Source organism: Tachysurus fulvidraco, chromosome 20, assembly GCF_022655615.1.
Source record: "Tachysurus fulvidraco isolate hzauxx_2018 chromosome 20, HZAU_PFXX_2.0, whole genome shotgun sequence".
NCBI lineage: Eukaryota > Metazoa > Chordata > Actinopteri > Siluriformes > Bagridae > Tachysurus > Tachysurus fulvidraco.
The window spans coordinates 3,835,294-3,851,866 of record NC_062537.1 but is presented as its reverse complement, the minus strand read 5'-3'; the positions used below and the strand labels follow the sequence as shown (position 1 = coordinate 3,851,866).

Below are 16,573 nucleotides of genomic sequence, written 5' to 3'. Positions count from 1 at the left end.
GGGTTCATCGCAGGGCCTCGGACGACAGGGGCCATCTGTGTCCGGGACATCCACACCACCCAGGTCCAAAACAAAGGATTGGTTTACTCAAGAGCAAGGGAAAGGAAAAAAGAACAACATTCCCAGAGTCAGAGGAGACACCTGGCAAAATAATCCCCCCCAGTTCAGAAAGCTCATAGAGTAGAAGGACAATCCTCTCCTTCTCTCAGACCATGGCAGGGGGAGGTCAGAGGTCACCACGCCGCAGAGGGATGCACAGAGGCAGCCTTTCAATCCAGTGCAGGAATCAAAGCCCTGGGATTTCCTCCTGGCCGAGAGAATGGACCATCGACAAAGTGCTGTGTACTCACAGGACTGTGAGAGGATTCAAAAAACCGGGTCTCACTCATATGGAAATAAGAAGGAGTCTTTGCAACACCATGCGCAGCCTGTGGATCTAAGAACAGCCGTCAGTAAAGGTCGGCACAGCCGTCCAGTCATCCTGGTGCTAAAGTAACATGTTCTTCATTGGCGCCATCGAAGCAAGATACGTGAATCACCATTTCAGGGTCTTATCTGCAACTTCATGATATCAACTTCCTCTTCATGATCTCAACTGCACATGATGCTGCAATATCATTCTAAGGACACCAAAACTCACACCAAATTTACACCATACCACCGTGTGTGATCCTTCTGGTCTTCCATTAGCTCTATATGAAATCTGTGGTCTCTCAAAACTTTGATACTATAATTAGGGCCCTGAATATCTATCATATAACAACATAAATCCTGATGTTGCTAGGTGACAAACTCTAGTATTCTTTGACGCAGCCATGCCAATTTCAGCCAACCGACTATTGCAAATTTTTTTTGCTATATGCACAATTACAACATACGTTTAATTATACACAGCATTTCAGATGTGGAAATTCCTGATAGTTTGACTGTACATTTACGTTGTCCATATAATAGACATAAGTGCTACATGCTAACTAGCCTCTATTACTAACTAGTTATTTATTCCTGATATGAAGATTTCTTGGCTGCCTAGCAACATTGTTCTTGTGCCAGAACAGTGAGTGATATAACATGATTAAAAGAACACGATCGTGTTTAACGCCTGTCACTTGATAAAATCAGGTCAATCCACAAAGAACATGCAGGACTATATAAAACAGCTTGGCATTCATGCACTAGTGATGCACATGTGGGAATGAGGATGCATCACTCTACAAGTTCCCACTGTGTCTCTGACAGACAGGACACCGAAAGTGAGAAAATGGTGGACGCCTGGTCCTAGGGCAAACCCTTGGGTTCATGCAATTTTGTGATATCTTTCTTCAGCAGATGCTCAGGTGGAAGGCTTGCCACATCCTGAGGATAAATTAAGATAAGTCAAGCTCTTCATCCGCGTTTAGACCTCAGGGGACCTCAGATGCGGCGATGTTCAAGTCAACCTTAGATGTTCAAGTCAGTCCCTTCTGAACCAGGATACACTCATTCTGGAGCTGAATTTTTGTTCACAATTCAGCCATATCTCCATGTTGGTGCTGAAGAATTCCAGTGGAAGTCCATTACAGCAGTGCAGAGCAGTCTGACACTGATGTCACACATGCTAACAGGTCTCTTAGCAAAATGAGATCCAGATGCTTTTGTCAGACTACCGGATTTCCTGTCCCCACATTGTACTGTATGTGCTGAACGCTACTAATCTCCCAGCTGCTGGACAGTTCATCCTGATTGTCCACAGTCTGGAATCACTCAGTCTGATGACCTTTGATTAGAAGGATCTTCTCCATCGACCCCCCTCCTGTCCCATCTTTATACAGACTCTTACTGGCAGCTCCTGCAGGATGACCTTCATAAATACACTGGAGCTATTCCGCGTCTACGCTAGCAGCTACGAGGGCAATGCAACTCACCATAGTTTCAGCGCTTGGATTCTCTAGACACATGCCTTGCCATCCAGCACAGACATGCATTTGGTGGGGAAATCATGGCTTCACTAAGGTCCTGGGTGTTTTAGAACAAGACAATATTTCACAGAGACCTGTGCATCACAGTCATCACTGCTAGAACCCCAGTTAGCATCTTGCTCTTGATGAATCTCCAGAGAGAATGGCCTGGTAAACACAACACAGTCCTCCTTCTTTACATACCAACACTGCTGGGTTATAGGTAGTCTGAGGTATGTACAGTAGTGAACATGATAATAAGATTATCCAGTCCCCAGGAAAAAATATTTAGCCTCTGGCACCGAGCCTTGAGCACTCTGGGTGGAGATATGAACCCGAAAATGTCTCTGTTTAGTGAGTGCTTGTTCACGTAGAAAAAAGATCTCATTTCAATTTCACACCCGATTTGATAGTGTAACTGTTAAAGCATAGCATTTTAGCTCATTTGGTAAAATATCACTCTGTTTTTATTGGCACTGTGAACTCAAATCTCTAAAATCCAATGGCACAGCAAGTGCTCTGTGGTGATAAACACTGGTGACACGTGCAGTAAATTCACAAAGCTCAAGGTTGCCACCTATAGGGTGAGTGGGAAAATGCGGTACATTTATTTTTCTTATTTACAAATGTGGCAGAGAAGAAAAACAAAAACAAGAATTATTCATTAACACCGTATTGCCACTCAACATGTGTGAATTCAGAAATGTAAATATTATTATCACTGTGTACTCAATTGCTCAAGCAATTATTGAATAATCTTATTTCTTCAATTAAGACTTATAATGATCTAATATTTAACTGATATAATAACTTTTTTTTTAAACAGACAATATTAACATGGAATCCTGTATTCTGCATTGTATTGCTGTGTTGTACACAAGACATCTTGCCTCAACCTTTATTGCAATGCAGTCTGACTGACTCCGGTTTTGGCTTTGAAAACCGACTCCTAAATCTGACTTACTATTACTCTGGCACTGACTCTGATTTTTACCACAACATCTTACGCTGATTTTAACTCATGTTGTAATCAAAACTTTTGTGTTGTTTTGTTACGAACAAGATCTCCATTTCATTAAGTGCAAGTGTTCCAGCACTTAAAATCCAGTTACTAAATAATGTCATAATTTTAAGGTGTTTATTCGACTCACCCTAATGCCTCTGACACCGATTCGGATTCGGACTCTGACTCACCTGCGGTATTTCCAGACTGCCAGCTCTTGGCAGGCACAGTTGTAGGTGGAGAGACTCCATTCCCAGTGCGTGACACTTTGGTCATGGTTTTAACCATGGACGTAGCATGGGTGTTCGCATGGACGTCCTCTACAGCCTCGCTGTGAAAGAGAGAGAGAGAGAGAGAGAGAGAGAGAGAGAGAGAGAGAGAGAGAGAATAGCTATTAGCTGGAGTTTTATCACTGATGAAACCCATTCACAGACATTTCACATTACTGATCGTTGAGTTATTCATTTTAAAGGCATTCGACTCTATATTGGCTTTGGAGCAGATTAAGCTGCGATTGCAAGCAGCATAAATTGTCCGATCAGCTGCTGAATGAGACACTAGGATGGGTTTGTTATGGTAACCATAAGCGGGAACACACACAAAGGTTTAACTATAAGCCTGGGCAGCTGTCCTTTCAGTGACCACAAGTCAGACACCGTGCCACACACATCTCACCAGCTCTGCATACTCGACTCTTTTGAACACAGCTCCTGTTTCAACACTATAGTAGAGATGTTCACATGAGTGTATTATGACAATCACCTAATGTTGGATAACGTTTTTTTTAGATAAGTATTCCTACTGAGCTGTATATCTGACCTAGTATATAATGTTTTTACTTAACCCATCTTATTAGGCAGCATTTCATAATGTTCTCCAAAAAAAAAGATGCAATAAGATTTTTTTTTTAAAAGGTACTTTTTTCCAGATATACTCAGTACTTCTATAACACTGTCCAATTCCATAGTTGCTGATGAATAAAATGAATCATTTCCCACACAACATAATGAAATGTTGTCATGAGGACATGCGAGGTGAACTGCATTTGGGGTTTCGTTAATGACGAGTAACGACCGAAGACTGCCTGTACCAATGCTGGGAAATATTAAGCATTTACTTATAGAACCCTGTAATGCAATTACCTTTGACAGGAAACTACATCAACCCGGGTCTTTAAGAACCGAATTAGGAACCGGTCTCTATACAAGCAATTAATACCAATCTAGCCAATTACAGGGGACGTGTTTTGGATTAGGCCCATTCAGGAATCTAAGCATGACCAGATTGATCAAATAAATCTGGCCAATAGGCCCAGCAGTCCCAGATGGTTTGTTAATGAAGAAAACAGGTGCCAACAAAAATGGCTGGCACAGCCTTCACTGCAGCAGTATACTGCCCCAGTTTCCTGTCTAACCACCAACCCCCATCCACGTCCCGCCCCCTGCCTCGCAAAAACACAACCGAATAATGCTACATATCCCTCGTAACTTTTCATCATCCATAGAATAAAATAAGAAAAACCCTTTTAGTTATAATCCATATGCCTTGCTCTTTTCATGCTGTTAGAAGAATTAGGCTGCCAATCCAATAAACCTGATGAGAAATATACAGCACTGCTTAAACAGATGGGAGTAGGGAAAAAAAAAAAAATGTTTCAGCATGCCCAATGCCAGCAGGGGAAACCATATCAGAGTGCAACATGGAAGGCCAGTTTAAGAAAGGGCGGAGGGAAGGGCTTGGTCGTGTAGTGCCCATATGTATAGGCAGCTGGTTACATGTGCTGATGCCATCAGCAGAGGGTTTATGTGGTCTTGGTACAATTCATCGATGAATTCAGATGGCGACTCTGAGTGGGAAATGAAACGGCATTTTTTTCGAGGTTACCTTTCCAGAGGTCTCTCCTGTTTGGCCGAAAGTTTGATGCTGTAAATGTGAAAGAACTTATGTACTGTAGGACGACAAAATTCAGAGATGCTGTTGAGACACACACTTTCTGATTACAGAAACTCAAGAACAAATACGACTTAATTTCCAAACAAACACAACGGACAACGGTTCGGCCCGTCTGTCAATGGTCGACGTCTTTCATGATGTCAAGACAGCGAGTGATTCCATGTGCCACAGGTTTCATTTTGTTTCATATTTACAATATTGTCATCATTTGAGTGCAAACCACGGCTGTGTTTGTAGTGTAGAGGAGTTAAGACTAAATTAATTTTACACGCTATACCAGGGGTTCTCAAGCATTTTGTAGACAAAGAGCCATGTAACTAAAAAATAAATGATATGGACTCCTGCATCAGATTCATGTCAAACATTATTAAGTGTCCAGTAAACAGTAGAGCTCTTTTTGAGTTACTGAAGTCTGGAGGAAACAAATATATAATTAAAAAAACTGTTTGCGGTAGTGCTATGATTTGCTTATTAAACTGAATCTATAATAAACTGAAAACAGATTTTCTTGGGTTTTCTCTATTTGAGCACACACAAAAGCCTAGAGTTCAGTCTGATCACTACGTCATAGCAGCAAACAGAAAAGGGTAAGAAAAAAAAAACAACTCTTTACCATACTGCCATCTGAAGGACATGACCAGCATTACATGACACTACCCTTTCCACCTTCTCGTACCCTGTGGCTAGTCAGAACAGAAGTGCATTAAAGAGAATGGAGTATTAATATATAATGCCCCCCTCCAGTTCTGTTCCACCTCTGACCAAACCAATACGTTATGTATTGCTTTGTGTGTCTAATTTTTTTTTTTTACTCCTGCACTGCATGTTCCATTTTGTTCTTTATGTTCCTTATCGCCTAGAGGACAAAACAAGGAGAGAATAAAGGCAGGAGAGACAGGCATAAAGAGGCAGGGCTAGGAGCTGTTCAGCCCAAAGGAGAAAGCTCATCTATTATTTATCCAGGACAATAAATAAATATTGGACATTTTCCATCAGAGAGGAGACAGGAGCTGGCAGTTCTTCATATGATGAGAGGTTTGTGTGTGCATGTGTGTGTGAGAGAGAGAGAGAGAGAGAGAGAGAGAGAGAAGGAGAGAGAGAAAAAAAACCCCTCAGCATGTGAGATGATTTCATAGATAAGCAGAAAAGACTCTATAACAGTTATAACTCTATTGTGGTATATAGTGTTAGTATGAAATGATAAATGAGGTTTCTGAACAACCAAAGGACGAATCTGTGCAGAACTGTTTACGCTTTAATGTCATGTCCATCACTGTAATGGTAGACAAACTCCGAGACCTTTTGCTAAGCACTTTGAGTTTAATGATGTAACATTTCATCAGAGATTTAAAAAGTGCTGCAAGCAGAAAGACAGACCGACGGACAGAGAGAGCAGGACAGAAACCGTAAAAGAGGACAGGACTCAGGAAGAGAGACAAAAGGAGAAAGTTTGAGATGTTTATTTTACAGACAGTGACACTAATTTAAATCAGATACAGAAATCAGTAAAAGGAGAGCAGATTTTTTTTTTTAATAGAGTGAAAATCTGAAGAAAAACAGAAGGTTTAGGAAACGGAAGAAACACAAACCCCTAAAGAAGCAGCAGCTTAAAATGTAAATCATGCAAGAAATGTGTCGTCCTGACCGTAATCTGCGAATCTCCTTCTTTTCTGTTTCTTTCTCTAAAGAACATGACGTACTGCATCCCTTATTCAGAACACATTCTTCAACCTGACTCACATTCACACATAAATTAAAGGGGGGAAAAAGTCAGCAAATCATCTGCCTTTTTAACGATCGTGTGTCTACATCTGAAAGCCAGTGTGGAGTGAGTGTGTAATACAGTAGAGGGAACAAGGTCGAAGCGTCACGTGACTACTGGACATTCAGCACCCGAGCCGAGACGTCGTGATGCCAGTCCCGAAGCTTGTTGTACATGGGTCGTACGACCTCGGGGTCTACTTTATTCACCCTGGTGTCCCGGACGGCAAGAAATAAAGGACGACCGCAGAGGAAATAAAGAACAGGAAAAGAAGTGTTAAAGCTTTGGCAATGCTGTAAAAGAAAAGCACATCGTTTTTAGCATGCGACAACACAGGGCAAGCTTTTGTAAAATGCAGCACGTTCCTATATATGGAATGTCTCGCTTATTCATGCCTTCTGTGTACCATTAATGCTTCAGAATAGCAATTAAAGTCAGAACGAGCAGCCAAGACACTAGCCAGTGTTGTTTACAAGAGTCTGGCCTTCAGACACACTGACTCATGATGGTTTCCATTTCCATGCATATTTTGCACCGTTTCCTGATTACCCATAATCCCAATTATTTACCCACGATGCTTCTCAGGGGACTGCATTCCAGGGTGGTTTGCGTTCCACTCTGGCAGCAGAGAAACTTGAGTTGATGAGTGAAGATTCCAGGCCTGTCAACAGTGGACTGGCTCATCTTGGCTGACATGACGACTCTCTATTCACACTAACAGGCACCATTTCTACATGAATCAGATAGGACACCAATTCAATCTGGCTTGAATGATTCCTGAGTCTAATACGATGTTGTGTGTGTGTGTGAGTATGTGAGTGAGTGTGTGTGTGTGTGTGTGTGTGTGTGTGTGTGTGTGTGTGTGTGTGTGTGTGTGTGTGTGTGTGTGTGAGCTTGTGTGTGAGTGTGTGCTTGTGTGTGTGTGTGTGTGTGTGTGTGTGAGTGTGTGCTTTTGTGTGTGTGTGAGTGTGTGCGTGTGTGTGTGCGTGTGTGTGTGTGTGTGTGTGTGTGAGAGAGTGTGGGTGTGTGGGTGTGGGTGTGTGGGTGTGTGTGTTCGGACATTTCTTCACTTTCCCCCTCAAAACTTTAGTTCCTACATACATTGAATTCCTGTTTGACGAAAAAAAATTGGGGGAAACTTAACTTAGATCGTTTTTTTTAAACAATATGGTGGTATAAAAATCATACAGGGAGCTGTTTATTTGGACTCTTACTGTGCATCATGGTAGCGCACACCCATAAGCAACAAACCACAAGAGTCATGAGCAATTTGCTGTTTGCCGTGTGAACACAGGGTGAGGCCTGGACTCTACACAGTAAATAGCCACACTTAAGGGAAAACAACATGCTCATGCAGCACAAAACAGCACCAGATCCATCAAATCACAATATCTTTGCTTACTTCTTTCCGGGATTGTTCTCCTGGGCTTGTTCTGCAAGAAAGACAGAAAGAATATGGAAGAAAAATATAAAATGAACAACACTGAAGAGAATAGAAAGGATCAAATATAGAAATCTGAGCATTTGGAGTGGAAAGACCATTAAAAATGCTTTTGCTTGTTTATTTTACTTGGTACCAGACACAAATCATCACAGGAAATGATGTAATTGCTTGAGCATGTGAAAAGTCTCGGCAGGAGAAAGCTTTACAGCTCCTACAGCGGGTTATGAGCAGAAACTGGCACTGACCGTTCTCTGTGCCAGTCATCTGTGCTAGGATGCGGAAGGAGCGGGACTGAGAGGTTCCGGTGCGTGGGCGCCAGTCCTCGGTGTCCTCGATCAGACGCTTCTTACTGGCGTCGCTCAGGTGAGGGATGTGATTCACCACCAGCTCTGTTTCTGTGATGGGCTTCCGGGGAACTCTGAAAAAACAACCCAAGCATGTCATACATCTAAAATAAATAAGTAATAAGTTAATAGTAATATATAACAAACTGTTTTGGTATTCAAGAAACAGAAAAAAAAAGTCTTCTAGCAGCATCTTGTTTTATTCCTTCTATATAAAAAACACACACAGGCTGACACTACGTCAGCACATGCTGTTCCTGTTACCTGGGTGGAGTCTTTCTGTGGGACGACGTTTAAGAAGGCAGAAAAGGAGAAGAAGAGAAAAGTCAGATATCGGAGCGTCTATAAACAAGCGTTGGTTTTATTTCAAGTAACAAACTGCAACCACTTACTTAAGAATACTGTGAGGTCCACTATGGAAGTAAAAGACCAACATGATAACGGTCAGTTAATCGACATGCCAGAAGCAGATATTTATGTTTAGAGTTCACAGCAAACATAAAAGGTGCAGTTTGGTGAAGCTGAGATGGATTTGATCAGTCAACACATCTGGTGCTGGATGCTTCGTTCTTTCATTCATTTTGTGCTGAAGTCTAACATCTATAGACTCTCTTTAGTCACTACGGATGACGTACGTGCGATTACAGACACGGCGTGACTTATCGTCTACGCACTTTGCTGTGTACCTGAACGCCGACACGTTATCTCCGACACATAGAAACTTTCAGGTAGTTCTGCACCATCTAGGCCAAAGGTTCTCAAATTATTTTAACCAGGGAGGCTTTTAACTGATAAATAAATTCCCCAGGCCTCCTCAGGACAGATATATTTCAAGAACATTATATAGATGTGTGCACTAACACCCAGTCTATTTATTAGTGTTATAAAGTGTTAGTGTTATTTTTTTATTGCCTGAGCTTTTGACTAACATAAACCAATAGAATTAATTTCATAATAATTACAGACCACTTGTTTTTGAGCTACTGAGGTTTAAAATAACTCAAGCGAGCAGTCGATCAGTCTAATAACTATAAAGTTTATAAAGAAATATATAACAATGACGTTTATAACAAATATAACATTGCTAATTAAAAATAAATTGAGCACCCCTTAGCTATATTCATTTATTTGTTTATTTATTTATAGAACACACCCCCACTTTAAGAAATAAACCCTGCCCTAATCTTTGCCTTCTAACGGATGAAAAGAGAATTGCACAAGAAACCACAAGAGGGCAGCACCTCATGCAGATTTCACTATTGTCTTTGACAAACCCTTGTCTAGGGTTCTTCTCCCTATATCTTTTCTCTCCCTCTTTCTCTCCATCTCTCTTTCACACACACATACACGTGCAGTGCAAAATGTCAAAGTGCTCAACAGCTACACTATTTATACCCGTGCGAACACACATTGTGTGCTATAATTAATAGCAAGCCTTGAAAAAACACACGGGACGAAGAAGGATTGACATGAGCACATGTTGCGCAGGGAAGCAGACATGCAAGCTATAAGCTATGACCACACAAGAACCGAATGAGATAATGGAAGGAATGGGAAGAAGAAATAATGCCAGTTGGGAACTGCACTGTGCTGAAGGCAAGTACAATCATGCTTCGAGGGTTAACTGGGGTGAAAGGCTTGATGACATCACACACCACACACAGGCACAAACAGATACCAGTATAGCCATAACACTGACTTTGTTACTGGCTCCTCCTGTAAGGGAAAAAAGAGAAAGAAAGAAAGAAAGAAAGAAAGAAAGAAAGAAAGAAAGAAAGAAAGAGAAACAGAGGGATACAGATGTGTGAACAAGTCATATGACATTGCAGGAAGATCGAGTTTGTACACACACTCTCACACACAAAAACACACACACACATGCTTCTACTTCACTTAACCAAGCAAACAGGATGTTCCCAGAACACACAAAGGGAACAGAAAGATGTCCTATTAATCCTTTAACTTGAATCTGTTTTCATGTGCGGTTTTGTGTGAGCCCTTAAAAAGCGCATTGTTCGAAACTTAAACTGCCAACGACAACAAGGAAGCAAAACAGCAACAAAGCCTTGTGAAGCACTGCACACTCACTACAAAGCACCTCCTGGAACATCTGAGACAAATTACTTTAATGTGAGAGGCTGCACGAGTCAAACATCACCACCGTGGCTCCTCCCTAGACACTAATTGGCTGACTTAGTAAACGCAGCTGGAAGCTTTCGGAAGGAGAAGTTACAGGCGTTCCTGAAAAGCGCTCCAATAAGGAGATGAGGAGACGCAGGCCCGGTCGTAAATAGTCAAACAAATAGCCATGTCCCTGTAGTGCCACTGATAAAACCCGAGAGAAAAGGAGTCACAGGGGTTATAAAGAGGGCATGACAAAACACACATTTCCCAGGCATCTACACGGTTAGATCTACAGATGTCGGGCACCTCTGTGCCTCCTCCAGTGCCGTTACTATACCGACATTATACAATGTGCTGAGTGGAGAGAAAATTCACAGGCGTTATAAAGCAAACACTGCAAAAACATGAACATGTTTCCCAGCCACTTTCACACGGCTCACGGTAATGGGAGACGGGACAAATCGAGGTCCCCTGAGTTACTGCAGGAACAAAACGTACAGGTGTGGCACCACCACACCTCGTCCACCCGGCACTGGGCCATTACTAAAACACACATTAGCGTTTGTTTCCTGTAAACACACTGACAGTGCGTCATACGTGTTTGCATGTCCTAAGTGAGTCTGCTGCTGCTTCTCCCCAGTTAGACACGTTATCACTAATGGCATCGCTGTTCATTCCCCATCTTCGTATGATTCAAACCTAATGATTTGGTGCAAAAGATCAGACAAATTCCAATCCTGGTCGTGGTTCTTGACTAATTAAGGCCAAGTGTATGCACTCAGAAAAAACAGGGCACAGAAGATGTTAAGCAGACCTTCAATTAGACAAAGGCAAGCATTAGTGAGCCCCGAGCGCCTCACTGGGTTTCTCCTACACTCCTGCAGATTAAGACAAGATGTACAGCCTGGCTACAGACAAACAAAAAGAGACAGACAGACAAACGAACGTGGAGCCGCTATCGTGCCGCTAGCTCCGGATAATCGATCAGAGAGCGTAGCCTCTCGTGTCTAAAGTCATAAAGGGCATGTCAACCTGTTTCCTTTTTCCTGTTGACTTCGAATCCCAAACGTGCTGGAACGAGGGTGTTTTTTTCCATACAGTGACCTTATTTAAAATAAATAAATAAATAAATAAATAAATAAATAAATAAATAAATAAATATCCCTCTAATACACAACATTTCTGACTGCAAATTGTAAAAATTTCTCTAAATATTTTCCAACCAGAATTTTTTCATTTATTTCAAACCTGCCCCGCATGTCTAACCAAAAAGGATTAGCTTTTCAACTTCAATTATTTCAACACATAGCTTTAAGCAAGTGCAAATGTTTTCTTAAGTCAGTAAAATGACTTGTGGGAGCTTGCACGCATTTTTTATTTTTATTTTTTTCCAAAAATGCTTAAACTTAACTGAATGCAAATTCAGACTTGTTCACTGCCATCCAGGCATTTCCTGGGTTTTGGAAAAGACATTACCAATTCCAAACATCCTCAAAAGTTTAGAACTAAGATCATTTTTGGGTTAGATGACACTACCATCCAAAGGAACCTGCACTGTAGACTATATCTAAGCAGTCGATGGTTAAGGGCCTTGCACTAGCATGTCCAGTCCATTTAAGGCAGCGTGCAGTTTCAAGCTTAAATGAGGTCAGTCTTCAGAAAAAAAAACCTCCAATATAAGAATTTGCATCCCACGTTATTCTGTAAAGTATTCCTTGGATGCCAGGACCACCCACATTCCAAACCCTTTAAAAACTTTGCTCCCTCACATGACGAGTTCATTGTTTATTTCATTTAATTTAATTTAATGTCAGATTATTAACAGATAATGCATTGTGTACTTGACAGACCGCTATACTAAAGAGAACAGACAGGATGTCTGATGAGAAGCAGGACAGGATGGAGGCAGGGTTAAGGAAAGGAAGAGTGTGGAGATGATTCAGGACTCATGCGACGGCCTCCACCTACCCATTCTGATGCTCCACTCCACCCTGTTGCTGCAGTAGGCCACGCCTTTGACCCATAGCCACCTCACATGCGTTGTCATTGGAGTACAGGTTGATTGGCGTGTTATAGACTGAAGACGGTGGGACAACAGGAGCAGATGAGGGAGCTGGGGCCGTCACTCTGGCTGGTGAAGATGAGCCAGAGGACGAGGAAGAGGAGGATGAGTGAGAGAAGGGGGAATAAGCAGAGCCAGGTTTGTTGGCAGGGTTAAGTGAGGAGACTGTGCGAGAGGTGGAGCTGCTCGCCAGTGGGAAGGGAGGTTGTGGGCCTTGTGTGGGTTGTGGTGGAGGTTGTTGGGAAGGAGCAGCAGGGGTAAAAGCTGAGGAGGCAGAAGGGATGGAGGCTTTGGGTGCAGCAGGAGTGGAGGATGGGCTGACTGTTCTAAAATTGGTGGACGATCCAAATGGACGGGCCGTCTTGTTGTAGGCACTACTTGGGGGAGGTTTGTCGGGGATGGCAGTAGTGGCAGGAGCTGGTGGGTGGCTGATGGGCACAGGTTTAATTATCTCTGGTGATTCTTCCTGTAGGAGGTGGGAGACACACACATGCAAAACACTCACACACCACTGCAAACTCATGCACAATATTATTTATTTACTGAACATAAAGCCATTTCGAAACATTAAAATAATCGGTGCTGTATACCAGACCTGAAAGGAGCCACGTGCATCACAGCTCTATAGAAATACGCAACTGAGAAATGCATGCTGCATCTACAGGGGGATCTAAATTTTAGTATATACAGCTATTCATATTCAGAGAATAAAATTCAGTTGGTTCTTTTTGGCCATTTGGTACAACAACCTTTCCTCTTGTGCTCATTGGCCACTTTATCAAGTTGATCTACCGGTTTCTGCTTGAGTAGTGGACCGTTCCCTCACATGGTAGTGTGTTAGATAAACTCGGGGCACTTAAGTAGGACTGTTCTCTGTCATGGTAACGTTTAGTGCTAGACTTCTGAAAATCCTTTTCATCACTGTTGGGCTGACTGATGCAGAAGTGTGGTCAGAAACTGACACTGCTTAAAGCTAGAGGGCAATTAAAACCCTTAGCATGGAAAAGGCTGTTTGACCTACTGTACAAAGGAGACTACAGTAGCCCATGCCAGTGTCCTAGTATTATATTAACCTTTATAGCATCTTATGCAATCGCAGCTTTGTATAATCAATGGTGTAAACATCTGAGGATTCTAAATGCTTTTATGTTTCATGTGATTGTTGTTTTATTTCTATGCAGTCCCACTAAATCTGTGACTAAATCTACAATCTATCACAGGAGCCTACAGAAATCCCGTGCAAAGTCTGTCGTCTTTTAATTGTCTCAGTTCTCTGTTCCGATGAAAGGAGCCTGAAACACTGGCAGTGTTCTTATATGACAACAATAAATAGTGGTGTAAATGATAAATATCTCGAATATCTATCAGGAGACGTGGTAACCTAGTGGTTAAAGTGTTGGACTACCACACGGAAGGTTGTGAGTTCAGATCCCAGGTCCACCAAGCAGCCAATGCTGGGACCCAAAGCAAGGCCATTAATCCTCAATTGCTCAAGTGTATAAAAATGAGATCAAATGGAAGTTGCTCTGGACTTTCAAGTGCCTTAAATATAAATACTAAAAGGATGCATTAAAAAAACAACAACGAATTAACCAGTGCAAAACAATCTGATGTCTGGATAAACTAGCCAATGAGTGTTACCCGAGCTTTTATACAGTAATAATCTGCTAAATAAGCATTTGTAATTTATTAGTGAAGTATAAACACTGCTGTTGATATCTGATCAATTTGATCCGGTTGTGAATTCAGACCTTCGGATCTGACTCTTGGCGACTTTTAACAGTGTTCACGCTTAGTCACATGTTTCAGACTTAACATGTTTTAAGCAGCATTTTTTTCCCTTACCTTGAGAACTTTGCCTTTGGGAACACTGGATGCTCTGTAAAACACAAAGACAACAGAAGTTAAGTTACCAGGAAAACACTACAATACAAAGCTGAATGTGACAGACATTGATCCACACACCTGCTTATTTAATGGCAAACATTTTAATGCGCTGCATATAAAACGCCACGATGTTTGTGTGTTAAGTAATCGCTCCATTCTGCCTGGATTTGAAAAATATCCAGTGCAGCTTGAACCCGCTCTATCCTTTTTGCATGGCACATTACACAGTCCATAAATAAAAGCACAGCAAATAGAGGCATCCGAGTTCAAGCATTTCTCATTCTCTACTGACAACAGCTGAGGATTTTTGGAGCGGACCTGGGATATGCCAGCGTAGACACGGAGTGCCAGGAGCAGACTTTGGAATAACGTTACAAACTGGCTTAAACACAAACTGCATCGCTACTGGCATCCAGTACGCCACAGCGGGAGCGTTGGATATTAGATATCTTACGAACGATGAGTGATCTCCGTGATTAAAGTTGAGTAACTGGAGAGATCTGCCATTTCCTAAGTGTTGAGACAAAATACTCTGCGATATGAGACAGACCAGGACCACGTCAGATGAGTGAAACAGACTTCTGCAGTTTACCTACAGACCTCCACCGGGTCAGAATAAGGATCTCTTTGATTTAAGCTCGGCTTATGAGAAACACTGCTGTCATGTAACGTGCGTTTGGGGCTTTAATCTTTTTTTCCTAGCCGTGCACCGAACAGCAGGATTTCTTGCTATTAAACAGCGCCACAGCTGTAAAGAGAGCTGAATAAACAAGCTTTTGTGAAAATGCATTCTTCTCACAACAAACCATAATAAATGGGGTTTTTTTTTTTAGATGCCCGCAGACATTTCTTTCTGTTTTTAATAATTTAACCCTTTCCTAGTATGCACTCATCTGTGTGCTGCCTCAATTACCATTATATATATATAAATATAAAGAATATTAAATTAATATTAAAGAGTAAAGTTTTCTCTCTTCCTTTTACAATAATCATTTTTAAAACTTTCTCAATTTTCTAGTTTTTCCCGTTACCACCGACACCTCTGGCTTGCTCATTAAGGATATAAATATAAATCTGTAAATTAGATTTCTGTAAAGCCGCTTTGTGACGATGGCTTTTTTTTTTTTTTTAAAGCACTGTGCAAATAATATACAATTGAATCCCACGCTAATCCTTTAACTTTGTCCCTGGAAACGACAGCGCTCTCTTTTCCCCCCCTCACACCACTCAGCAAAAAGTTTTGGTCGGAAATGCGGGGTATGTTCCTGCACAGACTCTTCCATATTAGGAAAGGAAGACAAGAGGAGTTTTTACAAAGCTGGTGCTAGGTCACTAAACAGCCCCGCTTTGTTAGACGAAGTTCACCCCATTATAAGGACAAGAGGAAAAAGCCACAATGAAAACTCTGAAGCAGTCTGTTGGGAAAAGGAAGTCAGCCAAGCGGCAAGCAAATAGAGCCATACGGCTGCGTTTAACGAGGCCCAGCCTAAACAAACGGAAGACGTGTAACAAATGGGCCCGGATCTCAGGTGAGCACCCTTTCACACTCAGAACATCTGACACAGGTCCTGAGAACATCTGCTCGGGTATGGGTTCTGCTGTTTTCCGAACAGTGGGACAGCCTGTTTTGACAGAGAGCTCACAAATGAGAAGGCTCTGTGTGTGTGTGTGTGTGTGTGTGTGTGTGTGTGTGTGTGTGTGTGTGTGTGTGTGTTAGCATAACAGACAGCTGTTTGCTGACCACAGCCTGTCCAACTGCAATCTCACACGCTATGCATCTCCAATCAACCCCAACATCAAAGCAGCCACTTGATGACAACCTTAGACCTGGAATGATCTGAGGGAAACATCCAATATTTTCTCCTGTATTTTATTTCATAAAGGAAAAATGAAGGATGTGTGTATTGTTTTTCATAACAGTTGATTGAGCACACAAATTATTTATGTACCTCCATCAACAGCCATATATAAAACCTGGACTGCTGATTTGAAAAAAAAATCCTGGTCCTCATTTATCACACATTTAGTAAATTGGTGTGGAAATGTTCAGGAGGCCG

General features: G+C 41.8%; 1 protein-coding gene across 3 annotated transcripts in view; it reads right to left on the bottom strand.

Moving 5' to 3' along the window:
* pdlim5b (PDZ and LIM domain 5b) overlaps positions 1 to 16,573 on the bottom strand; it is a 54,379-nt gene that overhangs the window by 6,831 nt on the left and 30,975 nt on the right. Inside the window, exons 4-10 of one of the 3 annotated variants that reach the window (XM_027139434.2) lie at positions 14,475 to 14,508; positions 12,536 to 13,095; positions 8,836 to 8,856; positions 8,708 to 8,722; positions 8,345 to 8,517; positions 8,058 to 8,088; positions 3,132 to 3,271 (exon numbers count right to left, since the gene is read on the bottom strand). In XM_027139434.2, coding sequence (XP_026995235.2) covers positions 3,132 to 3,271; positions 8,058 to 8,088; positions 8,345 to 8,517; positions 8,708 to 8,722; positions 8,836 to 8,856; positions 12,536 to 13,095; positions 14,475 to 14,508 — 974 coding nt within the window. Of the gene's footprint in view, positions 1 to 3,131; positions 3,272 to 8,057; positions 8,089 to 8,344; positions 8,518 to 8,707; positions 8,723 to 8,835; positions 8,857 to 10,142; positions 10,160 to 12,535; positions 13,096 to 14,474; positions 14,509 to 16,573 lie in introns of all 3 variants that reach the window. The other 2 variants (XM_047804528.1, XM_047804527.1) reach the window with 2 other exon arrangements.